The following is a 26,531-nucleotide window of genomic DNA, read 5'->3' as shown; positions in this document are numbered from 1 at the left end:
ATATATATATATATATATATATATATATATATACACATACACACACATATCATCATCATCGTTTAACGTCCGCTTTCCATGCTAGCATGGGTTGGACGATTTGACTGAGGACTGGTGAAACCGGATGGCAACACCAGGCTCCGATCTAAATTTGGCAGAGTTTCTAGAGCTGGATGCCCTTCCTAAAGCCGAAGGCCTTCATATATACGACCAAATCCACTCACAAGGCTTTGGTCAGCCTGAGGCTATAGTAGAAGACACTTGTCCAAGGTGCCACGCAGTGGGACTGAACCCGGAACCATGTGGTTGGTAAGTAAGCTACTTACCGCACAGTCACTCCTGCGCCTGTTAATCTAATATTTATAAATCATAGAGAAAATGATGAAATATATTGAAAAGCTAAATGGTAACTCAAAAGTTTGAATTATGAAGTTATGTAACTCAAAGTAGTTGCAAAATTGCATAGTCTTGAGAAGGAAGATCTAAAATGGGGATGAGAGAACAAAAAAAGAAAAGTTAAAATAAAATATTACCTTTCCTGTTGTTTGAGCATGTAATCCAAAACTAATGCGAATTTCATCTTCACTGGCAGCTCCAGCTTTATCAATTTTATTACCAAGAATTAAAATAGGAGCATTAGCAACTTGTTCATCTGTCAGCAGACTCTGTATTAAGGATTAACAAAAGGAAAATGCAATTTGAAGGTTAATCTTTATGGTTAGGTTATGTATAAGATTTGATAATTCTACATTTGTTCCAGTTAAGAGACTTAATAGAAAATGAGCAAACTAATTGTAATGTAGAATATTGGATATAAGAAAAGTATCACAATGTAAATAAATGCAGCCTGTTCTTATAATAGTTAAAATACATATATGTGTTAACATTTAATTGATGCCAGTAATGGTGACTGAAAAACTGATATGAAAAGATGTCCATCATGCATTTTCCTTATTGAATATAATTCCTCAAAGACATTAGCAAAATAATCTGAAAATACCAACTACAAATAATCATTGTTGAGATAGTTGAATTTTGCTTGCGAAATTCATTTTCCAGCAAATTGATTTTACCTTAGGAAGCACAACTTCATTTAATGAAAAGGAACCCATAAAATAGTCATGAATATGGCACAAATGAATCTAAACAGCATGTCTTCTCATGAGTGACTTGACAATACTAATACAGCAATCAAACAAACTATTTTGGGGTAAAATAAATATCAACACTATTGTCAAAAACAAAAGTTCAAATGGGATAAAAATGAAAACGATTTTATGTTATTAGAAACCAAATTAATTTAACTTACATCCAATTCAGCTTTTGCTTCAATGAACCTCTCCTTATCACAAACATCAACAAGAAATACAATACCATCCACTGCTGGGAAATAATCTTTCCAAACTCGTCTAACTATGGAAAAGAAATAAAAAATGATAGATACAATGAAAACTTAATAACAAGACGTAAACTTTCATAGTGATATTACAACTAAACCATCTTAGCATATATCTTAAACTTAGAAAATAAATTGTAGGACACTTTATCTACATGGATAAGTTGCAGCTGTCTTGATCATGTCGTGCCCAACCAGCACGAGAAAAGAAAATCAAAATTAATAACGAGAAGGCGGCGAGCTGGCAGAATCGTTAGCACGCCGAGCGAAACGCTTAGCGGTATTTCGTGTGCCGTTATGTTCTGAGTTCAAATTGCGCTGAGGTTGACTTTCCCTTCCTTCCTTTCGGGGTCGATAAATTAAGTACCAGTTACACACTGGGGTCGATGTAATCGACTTAATCACTCTGCCTGTCCTTGTTTGTCTCCTCTATGTTTAGCCCCTTGTGGGCAATAAAAAAAATAAGAATTAACAATGCAGACTTTAAAATGTCTGATAAATTACAGAAAAAATAATCCCAACAATGGTTAATATGCTTGTAGAAGTTGTACTATGAAGTTACCATACAATTTAAGATTGGTGATGCCAATATCATTATCATCATCGTTTAACGTCTGTTTTCCATGCTGGCATGGGTTGGACGGTTCGACTAGGGTCTGGGAAGCCAGGAGGCTGCACCAGGCTCCAGTCTGATCTGGCAGTGTTTCTACAGCTGGATGCTCTTCCTAACACCAACCAACGACCACGATTGGTTGGTGCTTTTTATGTGCCACCAGCACAGAAGCCAGTCAAAGCGGTGCTGGCATTGGCCAGGTTCAGATGGTGTTTTTTACGTGCCACTGCCATGGGGATCAGTAGGTTAATAACTTATGTAATTAAAAACTTGTAAGGGAAACTAAATTGCTTGATATTTCACAGTTCATTTGTCATTAAGTGAATCAATGGCATCAGATTTTGATCAAGAACTTTTGGTTGAAATTAATCTTAGAAACCAAAGGTTTATAACTGATTCCAGCCTAAAATATAGAATTCATTAAAAATTTTTTTATTAGAACATGTAAAGCAGAGCAAAAGTAAACAAAATACCTTGTTGATGTCCTCCTAAATCGAATGTTGTAAATCTCATGCCACCCATTGTTAACTCTTCAGACGCTAAAGAAGACAAAAAAAGAACATATGAAGAGTTATTAATATTTGGATTAACATTCAGTTTACATAAATATTGGTCAAGAACATTTTAATTTGAAAATTAATGTATTTTTTTAAAGATAAAAAAGAAAAAAAAGAGAGAGAAAATTGTCACATGGTTACAAGTTCAAATCCTCACCCCACTTTCATTCATGTACCCTCAGCAATACTCAACCATCTCATTTTTATATTCTCATCCCTGTACCTTGAGAGTATGCCTTGGCACAGCACTACCATCTCTCTTATTCCCTTTCACCCCCTTTGACTGGGGTAACCATGTATCTCCTCTACAGCAAGACAAACTTTTTTTCTGTTCATCAACTCCAATCTCTCACTTGGCACAAATCCACCTCCTCCAATACCACCCCCTCTCAAAGGATATTTGTTCTGACAGTTACTTGGTGACCTCACAGGTGCTAGTGCCACATAAAAAGTATCCAGTTCACATTGTAAAGTGATTGGCATTTGGAAGGGCATCCAACTGTGAAAACTATGCCAAAACAACAGTGGAGCTTGGTGCAGTCCTCTGGCTTGTCAGCTCCTGTCAAACTATCCAACTTATGCCAGCATGGAGGACATATGTTGAATGGTGATGGAACAGAGGCAAGTTGGAAGTAAAAAGAGTAATTTCATGTGTGAGAGAGAGACGAAGGAGAATGACAAGTATTAATTTACATATCAAATGAAAACCAGATGTCTACTTAGGAATACTTGAGATATTTTTTATTTTGTAATTTTTGATCCAAGGTTTCAGATGTTAAAAAAAAACAAAAAATAAATCTACTGAATATTTGCTAATCATTTCACAAAACTGGAATTAATAAAAGCTCTGCCTTTATTACTTGATTGATAATTTTTAATTATTCTTCTGCAAGATCAGCCAACCAGAATATTAGTAAATAATTAATTTTGAATATATAGGCAACAAATCCTATTGGAATTAACTGTACCTTGAAGGACAAAATGGCAGAGGCATGAAAGAGGAAAGCTAAGCAGCAAGATTTGGTAGTAGACTGTTGCAGGATGGGTGGAGAATCGGGTGTTTTCTGATGGGGTTGAGGGGTTGCAGGAAGGGGCTGTAGAAAAGCCATAAGAACAGTATATGGGCTACTGAGAAAGCATTTAGATGGCTCTGGATGGAAAGAGGTAATTGATGGGTAGGCTTGGTTCATCTAGGTTGGGTTGGCTGGATGACGGTATATGTCATAAGATGCAAAATACACAGTGACTCTACAATACAACACTGATAATGTGGTCAGGTATTGAAAAGTAGGTAGAACTGAATAAATAATTCATTTTGCATGAGGTTTTTCTTTATTATATAAACACATTAGAAATATAAAGTATTTAGAATATGTTAAAAGTTACAATTATGTACAGCAGTCACTAAACAGGTCAACAACCTCTGATTGGTGTGTGTGTGTTTATATATATATATATATATATATATATTCTTTCACTTGTTTCAATCATTTGACTGTGGTCATGCAGGAGCACCACCTTAAGAGTTTTAGTCGAAAAATAGTCCCCCAGGACTTATTTCTAAGCCTAGTACTTGACTATAGTAGAAGACAATTCCCCAAGATGCCATGCAGTGGGACAGAACCCAGAATCATGTGGTTGGGAAGCAAGCTTCTTACCATACAGCCATGCCTCTCTCTCATATATATATACATAGAGAGAGAGAGAGAGAGAGAAATAAAATATTGATCTGTTATCAATAGACCCAAGGACATTCATTCCACCATGTCTTTTTCAAAGGGACTGTGGAACCAATATGGATATTAAGATTAACAAAGTTGAAAAAAGATTTTAAATATTTTTTTTTGTTATCCTACATACACAGGATGATATATATTACACCATAGAAATTAAGTATTTAGAATTATATTATGCCAGAAGTTATGATTCTTTTAAGCACAATAGTCACTAAATATGCCATCAGTCTCTGACTGAATGTCCCTTTTAACCATATTCGAAATAAATTTATACATTATAGATATGCAAAACATGAAGAGATGTGGTGTCTCAACCATAATGCAATCAACCCATGTAGAAAGTTAGGCAAGCCAAACAATATAAAAGCAACTATTCTAATCAGAGATTAGATAGAGGTAGAGACAGCAGCATAAAAAAAAAAAAAAAAGAGATATGGGATAGGGGAGAGGTTTTAGTACTCTTGTAGATTGATGTTGAAAGCATGATAAAATGCACCCAGTCTGTTGTAAAGTTACTTGTTATGAAAAAGATATCTGGACATAGAAACCACACCACAAGAAAATTAGTTTTCTTATTGTCACAAACCAGATGACAAGAGACTGCAACAGCAGGTAAAATGATGCAAGACTTATTCAAACCATGAAAGCAGGGGGGAAAAAACAAATACAAAAGAAAAAAATGACGTCAATGTCTTGCTGATGATGATGATTTATATTTTTAATGATGTATATGAAAACAAGCTAATTACCATAAAAAGATAAAAATAGAACATACAATTTAAAAAATAAAATTGTAAGTAACAATAAAAAAAAATGCATATTGAATATGAGATTATCTTACTGGGATGTAATGTTGGTACATGTTGTGCCATTCGCTCATCTTTGAGCATGTGTAATAATGTAGTCTTTCCAGCATTGTCCAGGCCAAGAAATACGAGTTTGCCAGATTTTTTATACAAACCTGAAAACAAAAAGAAAACTAAGTTATACCTTAAAGAAAACTTTCCTTTGTTTCTCTATACAAGCTTTAATTTAAAATGTCTTTATCTCCTGTACAAAAGAATTAACATTTTAATGATATATCTCAAAACATTTCATAAATACAAAAGTCATTATTGAAATGAAATTAAACACTTCTACCAAATTTTTTCCCCTACTCAGAGATAAGAATAGTAGATGTGGGTTTGTGTCCCACAAATACAGGAAAACCTACTTTTGCCATTGAGGGCTTATATGCCCCATTATTAGACTATTTTCTTCAGTCATTACACAGTGATTGCTTACAAGCTTTAAGCTAAAAAATACTATTATTATTATTTACAGAATTATAAAAATCGACGCTGTTTACCAAAACCATTGCTGAAAAAGAATAGTAGTAAAATATTATTTAACTAGCAGAGTAACTGCATCAAAAATATTCAGATCCAATGAACAGCTTTGCTAATCTCAATTCAAAAAAATTTCAGTGGTAAAATTACGAGAGAATATTGATTTTTAATTTATGTTAAAAACTGTCCTTGCTTCCAATAGCTTTTCAATAAACTCAACATAAATAAAATATAAGGATCCTGCCATTAAATTACTCTCCAAATGTAATAAGATAAATATTATTGCATCTAAGCTTGACATTGTCTAAAATAAATTTCATACTGAAACCCGAATATAAAAAAGTCCAAGACAATGGTTATCAACCATCATTTACCTATGAACTCCTTTGATTACTACTTTATCTGATGGACACCCATGGCCATTCAATGTTTTTCATAGATACTTCTTAAAAAATTCCCTTTTTGCTTTTCATACATTAACTCATGTAGGTTGATGCTGTTTCTTGCAATAAATATATCTAAAGCAAACTTTTTTCATGGCCCCTTAATAGACTATTGTGGGTCCCCAATTTACTATTTTGCTTGTGTGGATCCTCAAAAATCTTATATGGACCCTTAAGAGTCATATGGGTCCCAGTTGAAAACTATTATTCTAAATTAAAAGTGTATTTTTTTTATTATGTTATTAGTTATTATTTTGGTTGTTAGTGGTTCTTTTCCTTTACAGTGTCTCTGTTCCAGTAGAAAGAAACAAACCTTTTATTACACTCCGAAGCCTAAACTAGTAATAAGGATTGTTAATTCCCCAAAGAAATCAATAAACATTTCAAGTGTGTAGCCAAAGTGAATCCAAAGATTAATTTTTCATTGAAAACCGTGCTAATAAAGTACGAGTACTGCAACTCTTAAGGTAGGTATGAATTTGAAGGTTTATATCTGAATAAGAATTTAATGGATATTATGAAGTTCTATTATAATGCACTCTCAAACTTATATTTAAAATGAGGCTTACTCATATAAGGGCAATAGCTAAGTAGAAGTTTACTAAAAACAAGGTAATTTGTGAACTTATATATTTGAAAGTAAGTCTAGTTAATAGGCTTTTAGTAACTCCACAATTAATAGTTTTTATTATACTTCAACAAAACTGGATAAAGTAAAATTGCAGACTTGTCACCAAACAAAGCCTGAGTAGAATTTAAAAAATAATTAAAAAAAAAACACCATTCCAAAGGAACTTTAAACTGAAAATGAAAAAATGATTTGGCATATTATTTTCATTATGCTGAAAGAATACCAATGTCTCAAAACTGCAACATTTTAAAGATTATGAAGTAGAAATTCTTAATTTTTTTTTATTTTTAAAAGTTATTTCCAGCTGGTCCATGTCAAGATAAGGTCATTATTCATTTAAGCACTTGGCCAAAGGGATATATGTTTTGATACTTTTAATTCACTGAGTCACAGCTCCAACATGCCTGAAACCAGCTTATTAGTGACCTTTAATACACAATAAGCTGAAACAGGTTAAGAATGAAATTAATCAAAAACAGATGAACAAAATCAAAGGAATTTTTCTGTCTCTCCATGAAGAGATGAAGAGAAAAATAATAGTATTCATCATCATCATCGTTTAACGTCCGCTTTCCATGCTAGCATGGGTTGGATTTGACTGAGGACTGGTGAAACCGGATGGCAACACCAGGCTCCAATCTAAATTTGGCAGAGTTTCTACAGCTGGATGCCCTTCCTAACGCCAACCACTCAGAGAGTGTAGTAGGTGCTTTCACTACAAATTAAACTTCTAATTGTATAAGACAATATCTTTATCTTTGTTTTAAGCTTTTACTTGTTTCAGTCATTTGACTGTGGCCATGCTGGGGCACCACCTTGAAGGGTTTTAGTCGAATGAACTTACCCTAGAACTTGTTATTTTTTTGAAGCCTAATACTTATTCTGCTAAGTTACAGGGACATAAACACACCACAATTGGTTGTTAAGCAGTGGTGGGGTACAAACACAGACATATGATAGGCTTCTTTCAGTTTCTATCTACTATATCCACTCACAAGGCTTTGGTTGGCCCAAGGCTATAGTAGAAGACACTTGCCCAGGGTGCCACACAGTGGGACTGAACCTGGAATCAAGTGGTTGAGAAGCAAACTTCTTACCCTGCAGTTATGCCTGGTGTGGGTGCTAACACATCAAATATCCTTAACACCATCTTATCCAGACACATGTCCAAATTTTTTGACACCAATATTTATCCACTACTTTTTGTGTATTACTAACCATCATTGCTCCTAATCACTGAAAAATTAGTCTTTGTCAAGTTTGCTTGTTTGATAGCATATCAGTCTGCTTGTGGTACCTCAGAAACTATTGAAGTTAGAAGGGCACATTTTTTTTGTGTCAAAGATTTTAGACCGTTTCTTTCTTATGATTTGACTTCAAAGTTATTTTCTAACATTTTAATGCTCCCTAATTTAAATATGTTAACTACTATTATGTAGATCAACAGTTAGAAATGTCATGCATCAGATGAATAACAATATTTATGGAAAATTAAATGCAATAGAATGAAAACAAAATTCTTGTGAATATTTTCACAAAATATTGCTGTGAATTCTTTCAGATACTGTTGATTGCAATAGTCATGAGTGCAAAATATTCAAGTATTGACCACATATGTAGAGACAAATCTTCTATTATTTATATTTCCTAAGTTAGTAAATGATGCAAGGTCAAATACATCTGATAATTTAATAGGATCTGAATGTATTCTTACAGATAAATGAAGCAAGTAGCAAAGAATTAATCATCCTCATCACTGTTTTAACATCTACTTTTTTTATGCTCATATGGAATTTGTTGAGGCAGATTTTCTACAGCCGGATGTCCTTCTTGTTGCCAAAACTCACCTGCTTCTAAGCAAGGTAATATTTCACTGTGGCCAGACATGTTTACACAGAAGATTGGTGATGAATATCATTACTTGTATGATGGTGATGCTTTACAACTATCACACAATGTCAGGACAAGGAGAAACAAACACACACGTACAATGGGCTTCATTTAATTTCTATTTAATGAACCCACTTACAAGGATTTGGTTAGCCCAGGGCTATTGTGGAAGACACAAAGTGCAGTTCAGTGGAACTGAACCCAAAACCACATGATTGAGAAGTAGACATTTTCACCACACAGCCATGCCAGCACCTCACAAAAATTTTAACTGTTCTTTGGTGTATATGAAAGTAAAATCGCATTTCAAGGTTAGCAGAACCGTAGCACTTATTTTCTATTTGATTCTATAATTTAAGTTGCTAGAGTAAAAACAAACAAAAACTTCAATTAGTTATCAAGTGAATTTTCTGCCTGAAAAACTAAGATATAACTACACTTATTGGCAACGTGCCACATAATTAGTACATATAACCAGGCTTTCAAATTGGTAACACTACAATTCTTTAACTAAACTTTCTGGTACACAAACCAATTAGTCATTAATAAATAATTTACCATGTGACACATATTAGATATTGTACTCTCTTTACATTACAAAATAAAACTGAATTGCTAACTTGAGATTTTCAATTGAAATAAGTTTGTTTTGCATAACTGCAGAAATATATGCAAAATTCAAATTCCTCTAAAATGATACCAGTCAGAGATAAATAAAACACGACATCAGAAATTCTATTTAACTTACATTCCATTTAGATACATGTAGTTTGTTTTACATTGATCTTTAAAAGAAAATTAAGCTTTCTAGATTAAGTAAAAATATAAGGAAATTACTTAACTCAATGATATACATTATTTTTAGAATTTAATTTCTCTTGCAAAAGTCTCTTGTTTCAAAAGTTAGTCACTAATACAATAGTTCTAGCCTGGATGATAAGTGATGGTCTTAAGCCCATTTTGCGCCATATTTTCTTTTGCACCAGTGGTCAGATTTTGTTTTTTTTAAAAATTTTTGAACCATATACATGTGTTACTTCTCTACATAAACTACCACATTGATTTATACCAGTGGTTCCCAATCTGTGGTCCACAAAGGTAGGACTGGGGAGGGGGGGGGTCTAAGAACTAAATTCAGAATTTCATATATAAGGATAAGCATTTGTGATTTTTCTTGTTCAGCTTATCTTTCAGATTATATAAGTTGTCATGGCTTCTTTTTCACAAAAAATTATTATATGGAGGACATTACTCCAATCATGGAGATGACAGTGACTTGCACCCATGACATCTGTGTTCTGTACATTTCCTAAAATTCGAATAATGTGGTTTGAACCACAGTAATGTGAAACTCCATTAAAGAAACAAAAATCACCAGTGTTGAAACCAATACTATTTTTCAATTGTTAATATTGTTTTTGAAATGTGAGGATTTTTTGAATATCTTGAATTCATTTATATTTACTTTTCTTTTTAATCTTAAAAATAATCAAATACTGACAAATGGATCTGATTCACTAACATCAGTAACAACCGTAATAGTATTTCATTTAAAATTTAAATAGTAGTGTTCTTTATTCTTTTTTGTTTTTATTCATGTACACCAATAATGCAAATCTAAATATGTCCTTGGTTTTGTGGTGAATTTGACACTTTCTTCAGTAATTTATATAAGTTTAGCATAGAGGTACTAGTCCATGCAAGTATCTAAAAGGAAGGGCATGAACATTAAATATGATGATCGATAGAACAATATAAAAATATATGGATAATAAATCACTGCACAAAATTAACGTGTTCGATTACCAATGCAAGGATGGGGTGTTTGTAAAAATACAATTCCAGTAAAAGATGGTGTTGAGAATCACTGCAAGAGTGGGTGGTCAAATATGGCAATAAAAATCTTACTCTAAATTGAATTCAACAAGAACTGACATCCAGAGCCTTGCTATTTTGCATTCATATTTTTGTCATAATGGAGGCAATAGCTTTTTCACAGCTGGATACCCTTCCTACTGTTGACAACTTCTGTGGTAAATAGTACTTATTTATTGATAAAAAATATAAGCCTTGAAATAAGTCATAACAGTAGTTCCAAATTATTCAAGTTTTCAGCAGCTGGATCAGTTGTAAAAATAGATCTTGCAAACATTAAGTGAAAATAACGAGTTACTTGCTCCTGAAAGACTATTTGTTCACACGATCGTTCCTATGCCCTTATATTTTATCTAATATATAAAAGAGAAGTGTGTGTTCGTTCACATGCTTTTATTTTTTTTTAAGCACACACACTGTTAAATCTCCAAAAGAAATTTTATTTGAATGTCTCGTTTCTAAAATATAACGTAGCTGTAGGTTTCTGACCAACAAAATCTATTTGGTTACTTACCTAAACTCTATACAGAGAACTTTGCTATCATTCTCAGGATTCTGGTTATCATTACATACACACACACACACTATGTCACTCGTTTGTAAGATATCAGTTATTGAGAAATGAACTCCACACATGCTTTATTCTGTTGCATGATAATGGCCTGCTTATAACCCACCCACTATAATAAAAAAAAAAAACTGTAGCAGTAAGCTATCCTCAACAGTAATAAATTAGTAAAATCAAAGAGATCAATCGAAATCATATTACTATTATTACTGGTAGTAGTTTGAGCATTCTTAAATATTAAATCCTTGAAAACTACATTAACTACATATCAATCAATTTGATATACATAATGATTAAGTTTTTTTTTCTTACCCATAAAATTTAGGATGTTGGTAATCCATTCAATCATAAACATACTTGAGACCTAATAGTAAAATAAAATAAAATTATGAATATAATCATAAAATATAAAATTATACAATGTAAACAAAAAAAGTTCTTATACCAAAGTAAGTATACAAACGTACAAAGAGATTTATGAAACCAAGTTTAATAATTTGAATAACTCGAATTTTTTATGTATACTCGTGACAGGATTAGCAGAAACAAAAAGAAACCTTTATCAAAGATGTTGTAGTGAACTAAACGGTAATATGACACACAGCTGAAGTAGACTAGTGTGTTGCAGAAATGCTGTAATGCAAAGAATTAAGTTTATTGAAACAAACTTAAGTATGCGATATATTAAAATAGAAAATATTTTAACCTATTCAGCTAAAATAATAAAAAAAAAAGTTGGATTATTATCTGGAGTGTGATAAGGTAATGAAATCTAGTTAAAAACTAGTTGCATCTGAGCAACTGATATTTATTTTCACATGAATGTGATATAAATAACTATGAAGTGTATAATTATCATTTACAAATAATTGTTTAAAATAAATTAACAATTTCCCATAAATTAAAGCAAAATACAACCTAGTTTACAGTGAATAATAAAAAGAAAAGAAACGATATTGAGATTAATCGTAATGAAATTGATAGGCGTTCATGTTGACATAAGTAAAAAGGAAGACTGAATAACAATTTACGATTTGTCGACAATCTCTGTATACGATTAAACCTGTTTGTAAACAATATTAACTCATTACTATCACCAGGTGGGGATATTTCCCCTTTTTTATGCTGATTCGTCAAAAAGTTAGTATCGAAGGCGATCTTCACCACCAGAATAACGTGAATAGATGTCTTTTGAAGAGAGCAACTATCAATACAGTAATGAGTATTCATTTAATTATAGCAACTATGAACGTTATATATATATATATATATAAGCATAATAATAATAATAATAATAAATTCACATATAACAGATTTTGTTCTTTACATTTCTCGTTTAATGTTTAGATTGGATAAGGAGAGCAACAAAATAATTAGTTTCAATAGAAATTTCCGAAAATAATTAAAATACAACTGAAAGGAAATCCATTAAATTTCCATAATTTATATTTTACTCAGCTAACATGAACAAAAGAGATACTTAAATACGTATACAAAGTTCAAAGTTGAAAACTAGGTATGAATTCAATCACAAGATACATTTTTGACACTTATATTCATGAAGGGAAAATAAACTTTGTCAAAAATTAAACAGAAGTTTGCGTCTAATAAATCTGGTAACTGATCGTTTATCTGTCTAATTCGCTGATCAAGAACATGTCTCATAATCAAAGATTATAATTCAGTAAAGTAATAACGTATTGGCGATATATTTTAGCGTACGCCCAGTTACGAAATCAAAATCTGTAAAGTTGACACCCAATCCTAAGTCGTATGTATAGCTCTATCTGCAAGTGAAGTATAAATACATACGTATAACGAGAAGGGGAGAGATAGGTCGAATTAAGTGTTGAAATATTTGTCATATTTTGAATTTAACAACAAAAACAAAAGAAAGGAGGAAACAGCTGAATTTTATTTTTAAAACAATTGAGATGAACAACTAATAAGATCATAACCATTTTAATTATAGATAATTACATAACTTTAAATATTTCTTTTAAGCAGATAGATAAATATATGTAAGGTAGAAGTAACTAGTGAAATATTCAACGTATTCAATTACATCTGTTGATATATTATTATATATATATATATACATATGTACATTTCTTTAAATTATCAGACTAATGAAATAGACATTAACTTGAGAAACCATTCAGTTCAAACGAAATTATCAATAGAAAATACTCGATAAAAATAAACAAGAATTAAAACACCTATTTCATGACCCAAAAAATAATCCCCCAAAGTTCTGTGTAAAAATTGTGAAGCGACTTAATTCCTTTACCTTTCGTTGGGTTTGCACATCAAAACAAAATGGCTGCACTAAATGTAGACGAGGATCGAAGTTAATTTGAATGAAGCAATTTTATTGGTTGATATTTTTCTCTCGTCCAATAGTAAGTAGCGTAACACAATCTAACAACCAACGTGTCTTTGACACGCATGCGTTTTTCTTAATATTGTCAGCGATCGGCAATCGGAATCAAAGCTGAATTATGTCTTCGTATTTTTGCAGTTACTTCATGAGAACGGTAAGTTATAAAATGAACTAACATTCATATTCGATAAATTATTGTGAGAATTTCACCGCTTGCTCTAAACGGACACTCTATACGCGATTTATAATTGTTTTTAATTTATATTATGTAACATAATTTGCGTATAAACTACGGTATTTTTAACTAGTCTTTCTCTAAGTCCTTTTCATCGACGGAGTAAAAATAAACCTTTTATTACTGTTATGTTTACGCGAAGTAAAAAGCATAAAAATTATGCAATACCTTAGGAGGTGATTGGTTATTATAAAGCATATGTATTGCTTATTGTAAAGCTTCTGAATTACTTAAAGGATGTTTATTTTGTTTGTGTTATTTCATTATTTATTCTCTATTAACATTCGATTCGTTACTAATTAAATATTACTGTTATCAAAAGGATATATCGTATCACACCTCCGTTATTTTCATTTTTTCTAATGTTTCTAAAGGATAGAAAATTTTTGATGGGGTGGTTTTTGTGAATACTACAGCCTGGAGGTGCCCTTTACTCACAGTATTAGGTTCATTGCTCAAGGGCAGTTAGTGCTAACGCTGATAGCAAAATAAATAATAAACCATAAGCTATGAAGTTGGTATTGTATCCATAGAAAACTTGAAATTGCTTTTTTTTTATAAGGATTAAGTCGGTTTTGGACATTGTAGCATAACATTTTTATTTACAATTGACCCTACGAGAACTAGACAGTTGATGATCGTGAACTCTTGGATCAGAAATATTACTTGATTCAGTTCTGCCAATTATTCCTTATATGTGGATAATGTTATTACTCAGTTTGTAAAATATTAAGAATTCTAAGAATTAGTACTTATGCCGGTATTACCCAAAATCTGGTCTAATACAATGACCATACGTAAGAACTGTTGTTTCACAAGTTGAGTAATTTTGATTGCCAACATTGCCTCGTAGACCCAAAATGAAAGATTGCCTACAAGTTGTATCACAATTTACTATTGAAGAGTCTTGCTAATGGAACGAGGTTACTATGGAACGGTCGTTCTCGGTGCTTCCATGTTCTTTTCGCCAACGCCGGTAAGATATTCATTTCTTCGGACGTAAGATTACGAATTTCATCTTGGAACTGAATCGATCCCAACATCAAAGAGGTGCTCAGAAGCAAGTGATCTCGTATTCACACATTTTTTTTCTTCTTCAGAATATTTAAGAGAGGACATAATATTGTTTTTTTAATTTTTTTTTTTTTAAACAAAACTTCCTTTGCAAGAAAAAAGTATTTTAAATATCTTAGGAGACAATTTACGTTGTGTGAAACTATACCATCTGTGCACGAGCTGATATACTTAGTTAAAAACTGTGACCTTTCATTGCTACCCTCTTTCCTCACACATTGGGGGTATTTGTACTGCTCTAAGAACCACTTCGCTTTCAGAAGGCAGGCTTCAGACAAAATTGTTGTGTGAATCTAAGAAACACCAGTTCTCTACAATTTGACAATCTTCACTGAATATTAAGTATTGCCTGTGTGGTTAAGGAACTCACTTTGCAACCGCGAGGTTTTAGGTTCAGCCCCATTGCACAACTTGGACAAGTATCTTCTATTATAGCTCTGGACTGGCCGATGTCTTGTGAGTGAATTTTGACAGAAACTGTATGGGAGCATGTCGTGTGTGTTGGTTACTGTCTCCATGCTTTGACTTTGTGTGATAGGTGTAACCAAATGTCACTGTCATACAAGCGGTGTCTTTCGTTTCCAGTCTTTTTTGAAAACCTGCCTGATCATGGGGTATATTACCTTACTTGGAAGTAGGTAAGGGTTGGCAAGAGGTAGAGCATCCAGCCGTTGAAAATTCACCTCAACAAATTCCATCTCACCCATGCAATCACGGAGAAGTAGACGATGATAATATATATGTGTGGGCGTGTGTCTATCTCCTGCACCCCCTGCTTGACAACAGTGTTGGTTTGTTTGTTTTCTTAACATAACAGTTCAGTAAAAGGAACCAATGGAATAAGTGCTAGACTTTAAAAAATAAGTAATGGAGTTGATTTACATTATTTACATTTGACGGATATTTGTCTTCATCTTGTTTGTTGTTAAACAATGTTTCGGCTGATATACCCTCCAGCCTTTTTCAGGTGTCTTGGGGAAATTTCGAACCTGGGTTTTCATTCCTAAGGTATTTTTCGATGTTGTTGTTATTATTCAGGTCACTGCCTGGAATCGAACTCGGAATCTTAGGGTTAGTAGCCCATGCTCTTAACCACTATGTCATATGCCTGTGTTGAAGGCAGTGTTCCAGTATAGTCACAGTCCAATGACTGAAACGAGTAAAATATATGTGATGTTTTGATGGATCCTTTATAACCCTGTCTGTTTTTGAAGGGTTGGATAGCAGTATGAAGTCAATACAACTAATCATGACATGGTTGTAGATTAATTTGGAAAGATATGGCCAAAGAGAAGTTCCAGAGAAAGGAATATCTAGATATTCATCTAATGTTTGTTTTGGCACCAGCTGGCAAGTTAAAAGGACTACAAGTTCCAGTCTCTGCTTTAGTGTGGTTTCTATGGCTGGATGCCCTTCCTAACACCAACTAGAGTGTACTGGTGCTTTTTATGTGGTATTGGTTCAAAACTTCTCAATTGAGTGAGGGTAGTATTATGGAAGGTGGCTTTGTGCCAGGGAGATACATGGTTACCCTAGTTGAAAGAGAAGTAGGATGGCAGTGTTGATGGCCATTTAATATATCATATAAAGATAGTACCCAAACAGAATTAGGATATATGGAAATCAGAATTCTTTTTACAAGATTTCCTTTCTCAAAATGTATTTACAATAAAAGTCCTGATTCAGTATTTGGGATACTTACCTGAACTATTAAAGAAATTCATTTTATTGATATAAGACTATATAATCTTAGAGTCACTAAAATATTTGCAAACAGACTTTCAGAATTTTTCCTGGTATTTTTCAGCATTTTATACTATTCATCATCATCATCGTCGTCGTCGTTTAACATCTACTTTCCATACTGGCATGGGTTGGATGGTTTGACTAAGGGCTGGCAAGCCAGAAGGCTGCACCAGGCTCCAGTCCAATCTGGCGAAGTTTCTACAGCTGGATGCCCCTCCTAACACCAACCACTCTGAGAGTGTAGTGGGTGCTTTTTACGTGCCAGTCAGGCAGTACTGGCATCAACCACGCTTGAATGGTGCTTTTTATGTGCCACCGGCACAGGAGCAGTCAGGCACCACTGGCATCAACCACGCTCGAATGGTGTTTTTTACGTGCCACTGGCACAGGTGCCAATCAGGCGGTATTGTCATCGGCCACAGCATTGATTTCACTTGCCTCAATAGATCTTTGCAAGCGCAGTTTATTGCCCAATGATTGAAGGGTACTCTTAAATGGGCTGGTTACCCTGTGCTGGCATAGGCCACAGTTACAGTCTCACTTGGCTTGTCAAGTCTTCTCAAGCACAGCATATCTCCAAAGGGATCTGCCATTTGTTATATCCTCAGTGAAGTCCAACGTTCGAAGGTCATGCTTCACCACCTCATCCCAGGTCTTCCTGGGTCTACCTCTTCCACAGGTTCCTTCTACTGCTAGGGTATGACACTTTTTTTACACAGCAGTCTTCATCAATATGCAACACATGATCATACCAGCGCAGTCGTCTCTCTTGCACATCACATCTGATGCTTTTTAAGTCCAACTTTTCTCTCAGGGTGCTTACACTCTGTCATGTATGCACACTGACATTACACATCCAGTGGAGCATACTAGCTTCATTCCATGCAAGCTTATGCATGTCCTCAGCAGTCACGGCCCATGTTACACTGCCATGTAGCATGGCTGTTCGCACACATGCATCATAGTCTACCTTTTACTTTGAGCAAGAGACCCTTTGTCACCAGCAGAGGTAGGAGCTCTCTGAACCTTGCCTAGGCTATTCTTATTCTAGCATCTACACCCACAGAGCATCCACCCCCGCTACTGTCTTGGTCACCTAGGTAATGGAAGTTATCAACTACTTGTAGTTTTTTCCCTTGGAATGTGACGGAAGCTGTTTTCTGCACATTTTCAGTGTTTATTGCTCCTGAGCATTTGCCACACACAAAAACTATCTTCCCAGTTAGCCTTCCTTTGATATTGCTGCACCTCTTATGTGTCCTTAGCTTACACCGGGTACATGTTATGGAGTTTCTGCTTGCGCCTTTTCTACAGATCGAGCAAGGCCATCTACTTGAAGGGATTTGTGGTTTGTCTGTCTTCCTACTTATTAAGACTTTGGTTTTTGCTAGATTGACTCTAAAGCCCTTCGATTCTAGACCTTGCTTCCACCCCTGAAACTTCTCTAGTTCTGATAGTGACTCAATTATTAGAGCAAAGTCATCAGCATAGAGAAGATCCCAGGGGCATCCTGTCTTGAATTCCTCTGTTTTTGTCTGGAGGACTATGATGAATAAGAGGGGGCTGAGGACTGATCCTTGGTGGACCCCTACCCAGAATTCTTCACTGTACTCGTTGCCAACCCTCACCTTACTGACAGCATCCCTGTACATGGCTTGTACAGCTCTCACTAAGCATTCAACTATCCCTAGTTTCTGCATTGACTACCAGATAAGGGATTGGGAGACCCTGTCAAAGTCTTTCTCCATGTCAACAAAAGCCTGGTACAGAGGTTTATCTTTGGCTAGGTATTCCTCCTGCAGTTGTCTTGCCAGAAATATAGCATCAGTGGTGCTTTTCCCTGGCACAAAACCAAACTGCTTCTCGTCTAGATTGACTCTCCACCTAATTAGTTGAGCTATGACCCTCTCCATCACTATCATTACCTGATCCAATAACTTGATACCTCCGTAATAATTTGTATCTAATGAATCACCTTTACCTTTGTAGCAGTTGACTATGGTGCTGCTATACCAGTCATTGGGTATGACTCTTCATGTACCACCTGGTTAACTATACGGGTGACTAGGCTATAGCCACACTGCCAGATATTTTGAGCATCTCTGCAGTGATTTCTGTTGGCTGAGGGTTTTCACAGTCTTCATACTCTTAATTGCTTTATCTACCAAGGTACTGTCAATTTGAATAGTTGGTCCCTCTGTTAGATCGACATTCGGCAGATTCTCTTTCTTCCATTCATTCTCTTCATTTAGCAACCTTTCATAGTGGCATCTCCAAGTTTCTCTCCTTGCAGCATCATTAAATGCAAGTGAGCCATCATCCATGCAGACACATTTCTCTCCTATGACATCGTGATTTTCTCCCACACACTGTCTTGCAATTCAAAACACTTCAAGTCTCTGGTCCTCATGATGCAGAACATTGGAAAATTTCTTATCTGCTTCCCCTCTGGCTAAGTAAACCTGTCTCCTAGCTTCCCTTCTGGCAGTCTGATACAGTTCCCCACTATCATCATCCTTCCAGTCCTTCTATGCCTGTTTCTTTTCCCTAATGACCCTGTCAACTACATTGTTCCACCACATTACCTTGGGTCAAGAGGGAACTTTGCCCCATCCAGAGATCTGGTCAGTAGCCCTCAACAGGTTGTCCCGTAGAAACCTCCAGTTGTCTTCCATATTATGTGATGCTATATCCCCCTCTATTTCATCAAAAGCTTCGAGTACTACGTCTCTAAATCCGTGTGCATTCGTAGGATCCTGTTTTTTAAATTTTTTCATCCTTGTCCACTTTCCTCCTTCATCATGCCTTTCAGGCATTTTCCAGTATTGTGATGATACCATCTTTGATTCTGACCAAGGCTGACTGGCTGTTATAGCTCTCCCAAAGCTGTCTACTGATCTTATAAAAATTACTCATCTCTCCCACTGACTGCAGCCTACTCAGCTTCACTTACTACTTTCTCAACAAAAGAAATTTAATCTTTTGTGACACACCTTTTCACCGCTTTGTCCTTGGTCTTATATGCCTGTTGAATCTGCTCCTGGAACTTCTGTAATTTATTAACTTAGTGTCCTATATATTGGCTTTCAGCTGTTTTTCCCCCCCTATTTTCTGCTATATTTTAGATGCTAATCATCCCTTATTTTTATAGCCTAATACATTTGTTGCTGTTCAATATTTTTCACCTTGTGGTGTTTCAGCCTCACTGTAACTCTGGTAGTCACTGAATACATCAGTTCCATTAAAAGCTCCAAGTTAAAACAGTAATTGACACAAGCTGAGGGAAGAGCAAAAGGGATCTAGGAAAAGTAGTGGATTGCTTGATCAGATCTTTGCATTGAAGAACAGTCTTGAGAAGAATGTCCTCTTCTTCATCAACTTTGATATACTTCAGAAAGGCTTTTGGCTGTGTGCACTGGGAAACCCATTGGAAGAAACAACCAAATGTAGTCATTTGCTTTTAAAAGATTCATTTGGAGTCCTTGAGAAGATCATTACCCTGATAAGTCTCTTCTATAACTATTTTGAATGCAGTATGGTCATTGACAACATAGTACTCTCTAAATGATTTTTCAGTAGAATCCAGTGTGTGACAAAGATGTTTCTATCATCAACTGGATCATGTGTACAAACCATATCAGATAAGGCTGAGGCATCCAGTTGACACTTCTCTATTTGCAAGGTCTTGACAATGTGGATGATTTGGTAGCCCTCTCCTTAACCCTTTAGCATTTGAATCGGCCATATCCGGCCAAAAGTATCCTGCCTATTCTATGTTCAAACTGGCCAGATCTGGTCTCTCACACCAACCCTACAATATGGTTTTAAAAATTAACAGCTACCTCATCAAAATCTCATAGCTACGAGATAATGCTTGATTAGTTCAAACCAATGTGGATAAAAAAAGCATTAATTATGGCAGAATAATGTGAACACTAAAGGGTTAAAGAAAGATCATCTACAGAAGGCTGAACAATTATGTAAGGCAGACAAGTTCTAACATGTGAACCTCAAAATTCCAGGAACCCAGCACCTATCACTGCCAATACTGAACCACTAGTCTATATGGAGAACTCGACATATCTAGGAAGCCTTATCAGTAGTCAACAGGGCAAAAACAGACATCCAGGCAAGGTTTAATAAAGCTCGTGGGCATTTGCAAGCCTTTGGTTGATCTGGAAGTCTTGGCATTACAAGTCTTTGGACTAAGATTGAACTTATAAAAACAGTGACAGTCTATTCTAATGTAGGGGTTAGAATGCTAGAGAGTGTAAAGGAAGACATAAATAAAATTAGTTCTTTCTGCAGTAGGTGCCTGATGAAAATATGTTGCATCTTTGGGCACAGCAAAGTGTTAAAGGAGGAGCTGTACTGCAAAACTGGTTGCAGTAGTATGGTACTTGGAATAAATTCCAGTGGCACAGATGGCTAGGCTACACACACTGAATGGCCTGAGAGAGGATATCAATGGTAACATTAAGATGGACATTACCTGGAAGTGAAAATTTGGACAACCACAAAAAAAAAAAAAACTGTGATAGAACAGTTCCGAGTAAGCTCAGAGAAATGCACATTACTTGGGGCAAGGCACAGACACTTGCTAACATCATGTCTGGATGATATCAAATTATCAAAGCTTTATTTCCTAAGTGAGACCAGGCAGTGGCTCTCATGGCTTCTGATCTTAATTGATTGGAAGTGTTATCATGTATATTGTTTTGTCTTGGTATAAAAGATGGGCTACAGCAAATATTCTGCTCAATACCACAGATTTGCTTGTCAGTTTTTGACCTTAACCAGTTGAGCATGTCCCTTAGTGGACAAAGTGGTGAAGGCTGATTGCAGGACCTTGAATCTCACATGGAGATGGCAAAGGACTGGGATGACTAGAAGTATGCTGTTCTTTAGAAGACTTGTTCACCTCAGTGAAGCTGAGATTTTGGAGACACAGTGTGTATAAATATGCACAACTCCTCTGCCCATCACATCGAATTTCTTCTTCAACACATTCTTACCAGTCATCATCCCTCAAACTGCACAATTCTGCTGCTGTAATTAAATGTGAGCAAAATTGTATACTTCAATTTTTTCCTGATACCACTTACCCCTCTTATTATTGGAACCATTTCACTGTTACCCACCTATCTTTCTTATTACTCTCATCCACCATAAGTCTCCCCATTCGCTTGCTCTATCCCAAACAACCTACTCAACCACACATCATCTCCCACTTTCCCTTTTGCTCATTCTCTCTTCTTATTGTCCATTGTATCCTTATTTTTGTTACTACTCAGCTGCTCTTCATTCCCCACCATTGTTTCTGCACTGTCAGTCATCTCTTCTCTCCTGATTCCCTTCAACTTATGTATCATTGGTCACCCCTCAATCCTACTCAGTTTCTACACTTATTCTTTCCTTTACCCTACCTTCTCTAGTCATCATTCCTCAACACTTGTTCTTCATAACATTCAACCTCTCACCCATTCCCTATTTCTAACAATCTCTTATTCTCCGATACACTCTTGCAATCTCTACCCCACTCACTTCTACTCACCTCATGTCTTAAGAGTGCACCTTGAAATCTCATCACTATTTTCATTGCTTTCCAGTTCCACCCTGATTGCTCCCACTCTCTCTTCTGTAGTGTGAGTAGCTGTGTAGCTCCCCTACAGCAAGAAACCTGTTTTGGCCTCTCCTCTCTGTCTTTAACCCCAATCTCATAACATAAAGTTACCTCCCTCCCTTCTGTAGTGCCACTCAGTTGAAGGGCATCTTGTCTTGCACTATGCATAGTGATTGCACTAGTGCTAGTGCCAGAAAAAAATGGCACCCAGTACATGCTATAAAATTGTTCCTAAGAAGGGCATCCAGCCATAGAAACCATGCCAAAGCAGACACTGGAGCACAATGCTATCTACAAACCTATCAGATCCTGTCAAAGCATCCAAATCATGCCAACCTGGAACAGACATTAAATGATTTGTAATCATTCACACTTGATTTCACTAATTGTTTGAGGAAGTTGATTACTGTGATTAATTTAATCTACTATATTCAGCCTCCCTCAAATGTGACCCTTGTACCATTATTAGAATCAGTAATTTTAAACTTGTTTTCCAAGATTAGAACCATTGAACATTTATTCTGTAAGTTCAATTTGTAAGCCAAATGGTGAAAATGTGCAAGATTTCAGAAAAGGGTTAGCATGTAACTCTGAACAGTTATTGATGTTTCAATGTTTAAATCGGAATAATGGAGCTGTTTCTTAGTTAGGAACCACACCATCATTATAGGAATAATTTGAAGAATTAAAATTTATACATGCGTAGGTTTTATAATAATTTTGATTCTTTTGAAATCTACTTACAATAAATTTCTTTGTTTCAGTTAAAACCCCAAACTTTGAGTAATCATGGATTAACTTATAACCTCAAAAGACAATTCAGTAAATCTTCTGTTCTTAACAAAAATGTACGTGCTGCTCAGCCAAAAATTTCACTCCGTCAAGACAAGCCTTTAACATATGAAAAATCTCAACCTCCTTACCTAATTGGTGTAACAAAGACTTGGAATTCTTGGAATACTTGTGAGTACTTTAGTTATTTTCTATTTTTCTACATGTCATATAATTGACTTAGTTTCTTTAGCTGCACACCAAGTTTTTAGTACTCTGTTATGAAATAAAATTAGTATCTATTTTCTAACAGCTTTCAAAGTAACACAATGTTGCAGAGTTAAAATTTTCAGTTACTGTGAAGAAAAGTGGTTGAAAGCTGATGGAAATTTGTCAGATCTGTTGTGTGATTGTTCTTTTGATTTCTTAGTTACTTGGTATAAATGAACATCAGCACTAGTTTAAAGCAACTCTACTAAATGTGATGAAAGCTAGACCATATACAACACTTTACAAGATTGGCTTAGGAGTGCTTTGTAAGTTGGAGTTGAGGTTCTAAGATAAAACCTTTGAACGGCAAGAAAGAACTGACACCACCGACATGAATTGGTTTTATGCTAATTTGTAGTCAGACTATTAATGAAATCTGGTTGTACTGTAGATATCTTTGAAAAGAGCATTCTGAAATATTGTTTTGATAGAATTTTGAATAGACTCCTTTCAGTTTTGCATTCATTGAGTTTTGGCAACAGATGCCAGTCCTAGAAGAATTGTCTGATGCAAAGCACAAGTAAAACTCTATTAAGCATTTATTACCTTGCAAGGAACCTTTTGGAAATAGTCTGCTGAGAAGCAATTAGTTAATGAGATAAAGTAATGCAGTTTTAAATTGTGCCATAAAAATTGCATTATTTGTTCTTTAGTGATTTAAAGATGTTATACCAATCAAGTAGTCATCATCATCATTGTTTAACGTCCGCTTTCCATGCTAGTAATGGGTTGGACGATTTGACTGAGGACTGGTGAAACCAGATGGCTACACCAGGCTCCAATCTGATTTGGCAGAGTTTCTACAGCTGGATGCCCTTCCTAACGCCAACCACTCCGAGAGTGTAGTGGGTGCTTTTACGTGCCACCGGCACGAAGGCCAGTCAGGCGGTACTGGCAACGGCCATGCTCAAAATGGTGTATTTTATGTGCCACCCGCACAAGAGCCAGTCCAGGGGCACTGGCAACGATTTCACTCGAAAATCCTTACACATGTCACGGGCACAAGTGCCAGAAAGGCGACGCTGGGCACAGGTGCTATCCCGATTTCGCTTTCGCTTGCCCCAATAAGTTTTCGCAAGCTGAGTTTCGTGTCCTCAAGCAGAAACAGGTATGGTTTATCCAGGTACTGCATCTGTGGACTGCATCATTTGTTCAGTCAACCACTACATGAGAAGCAAGGACTACACACCAGCAAACGTTTTCTTTCTCTCTTTCTCTTCTTACTCCCTCTCTTTCCATGCTAAAGACAGACTGTAATGAAGCTTGTGTAAAAGGAGAGATAATGGATTGATATGACTGGAAAGACTGCAGAGAGTGAATGATTGGTTTGATATCCAACATAATTTGTACAGAAGGCACAGCACAGGATTGGTAAAAAAAAAAAACCCAGCTGAAGTATACATGAGATGGTTTCCTTAGTATGGACATGTCATGTGATGAGATGATGAGTGTTCATTGGAGAGTTCTAGAGTAAAGGTAAGATCTCAAGAATCATGATGACATGCTGTACTGCAGACGTAGCCAAGCCATGCCAGCATGGAGAAGCCAATCTTAAAATGCTAATGATAATGTTTTCTTTTATCTGAATGAATAAATGTATTGCTTGTTTCTAAGACTTAGGTCAATTTAAAGAGTGACACTTTCTCAGTTATACTATGTATGTGTGTGTATGTTTTAAATTTTGCTTCTTTTATTCACCCCTGTTACTGTCTGATGTGGTGTGTTGGAACTCTCTTTTTTATGTATTGTCTAAGAGATATCTTTGCTTTCCAATAGAACACAAATCTTTTGTAGACTTATTGTCTTAAGGATTTCAGAACAAAACTGCCCAGTAAGAAAATGAGTATTAATAATTTAAATACGTACTCACTTTGTCACTTTTGCCTCTAATGACATTTAAATTCATTTTACCCATAAAAATATTTATACTGAACTTGACTTAGTCTTTGTTTTCTTCTCTTTCAGCCACTCTTCTTGATGAAGGAAGAACTTCTGAAATCACAGTTGATGATATCTTTATTCGTCGATTTATGCACGGTACATGGCCTCGGTTACTCATGTCAGATGTTATAATAAAGAGGCGCCATAATTTAATTGTCGTTGCAGCATTAATTTCCCAAAATCTCTTACCACAAAAAATATACTTTTTGCAAGGCTACACTGAAGAAATGCTTAGTTACATCTTAAAATGCCCTATCAGACTGGAAATACAGACAGTTAAAGATAAAAAAGATATAATATTTAAATATATATAATTTAATGTATGCTTGTGTTTGTCTTTTTTATTTAAATAATTATTGAGACTTAAATTATATTTAACAGGTTTTTAGCAAGAGAAAAATATTTCTGTTTTGGATAAGGTAACTGTCATCATCACCATCATTTAATATCTGCTTTCTATGCTGGCGTGGGTTGGACAGTTTCACTGGAGCCGGTGAGATAATGCATTAATTCAAAACAATATGAATTTATAAGCATTACAATTGACAGAGTAGTATCATCATCATCATCCTCCTGTCTTCCATGCATGCATGGGTATAATAGTTGACAGGAGCCAGCCAGGCAGAAGACTACACCAGGCTACTGTGTCTGTTTTGGCATGGTTTTTACAGCTGGATGCCCTTCCTAAAACCAACAACCTCACAGAGTGGGCTGAGTACTTTTTATGTGGCACCAGCACAGTCAAGGTCAGTTTAGGCATGGTTTTTACTGCTGGATGCCCTTCCAAGTGCCAACCACTTTACAGTGTGGACTAGATGCTTTTTACATGGCACCAGCACCAGCAGAGTCACCAAGTAACTTGCAAGACAAGGAATTTTGAGAGGGGAGGCGACATTGGAGGAGGTGATCTTGTGTCAGATGATGAAAGGTTAGAGAGAGACAGAGAGGCCAGAAAACAATTGCCAACTATGCAGTGTTCCTATTTAATGGAGAACAGTACCTAATATAGAACTTTTTTCTAAATAAGAAACTAGCTGAATCAGCCCCATTTACAATTGTCTTCACCTCAATGGTTCCAAACCAACACCTTGTAGACTTATAGGTTGTGTCCTTCATTTTCTTATTAACATTTCTGTAGACTAGATCAGCTGCAGCTCAGCTTTCCTGAATATAGAATGTGTTTGTTTTGAGATCCAAAGGCTGTTGATCATTTTCAAAAAGGTTTAGGAATATGAAAATTATTTTAGATGTTTGCTGAAATAATTCTAAGATTTGTTTCAGATATTGGCTGACTTTGACTTCTGTAAGTATAGAATTGAGAGAATAACTACCACATAACCTGCAGAAGATTTATTGGTATAATGCACAGGAAGTTAATGAAAGTGTGGGATTAGTTTTGATGTGATAATGTTTTGTGTTTAATTCAAGATTCCATTTAGAATTAGCTGTAT

The 26,531-nt window shown here is 35.3% G+C and overlaps 2 protein-coding genes across 2 annotated transcripts in view; one reads left to right on the top strand and one right to left on the bottom strand.

Moving 5' to 3' along the window:
• LOC106867660 (GTP-binding protein SAR1b) overlaps positions 1–13,395 on the bottom strand; it is a 16,302-nt gene extending 2,907 nt beyond the window's left edge. Inside the window, exons 1-6 of the mRNA XM_014912594.2 lie at positions 13,328–13,395; positions 11,350–11,401; positions 5,144–5,263; positions 2,483–2,548; positions 1,310–1,413; positions 534–665 (exon numbers count right to left, since the gene is read on the bottom strand). Of these exons, the coding sequence (XP_014768080.1) occupies positions 534–665; positions 1,310–1,413; positions 2,483–2,548; positions 5,144–5,263; positions 11,350–11,392 (465 nt within the window). The 5' untranslated portion in view covers positions 11,393–11,401; positions 13,328–13,395. The remainder of the gene's footprint in view (positions 1–533; positions 666–1,309; positions 1,414–2,482; positions 2,549–5,143; positions 5,264–11,349; positions 11,402–13,327) is intronic.
• A 26-nt stretch (positions 13,396–13,421) lies between these two features.
• Positions 13,422–25,403, top strand: LOC106867661 (28S ribosomal protein S24, mitochondrial). Its single transcript, XM_014912595.2, has 3 exons — positions 13,422–13,574; positions 22,863–23,061; positions 25,105–25,403. Exons 1-3 carry the CDS (start codon positions 13,539–13,541, stop codon positions 25,392–25,394), a joined length of 525 nt encoding a protein of 174 aa, XP_014768081.1. The 5' UTR covers positions 13,422–13,538; the 3' UTR covers positions 25,395–25,403.
• Positions 25,404–26,531: the final 1,128 nt, after the last annotated feature.

This window comes from Octopus bimaculoides, chromosome 1 (assembly GCF_001194135.2).
Source record: "Octopus bimaculoides isolate UCB-OBI-ISO-001 chromosome 1, ASM119413v2, whole genome shotgun sequence".
NCBI classification, from domain to species: domain Eukaryota; kingdom Metazoa; phylum Mollusca; class Cephalopoda; order Octopoda; family Octopodidae; genus Octopus; species Octopus bimaculoides.
The sequence above is the reverse complement of the archived record's forward strand: the minus strand, read 5'-3'. Positions and strand labels throughout refer to the sequence as shown.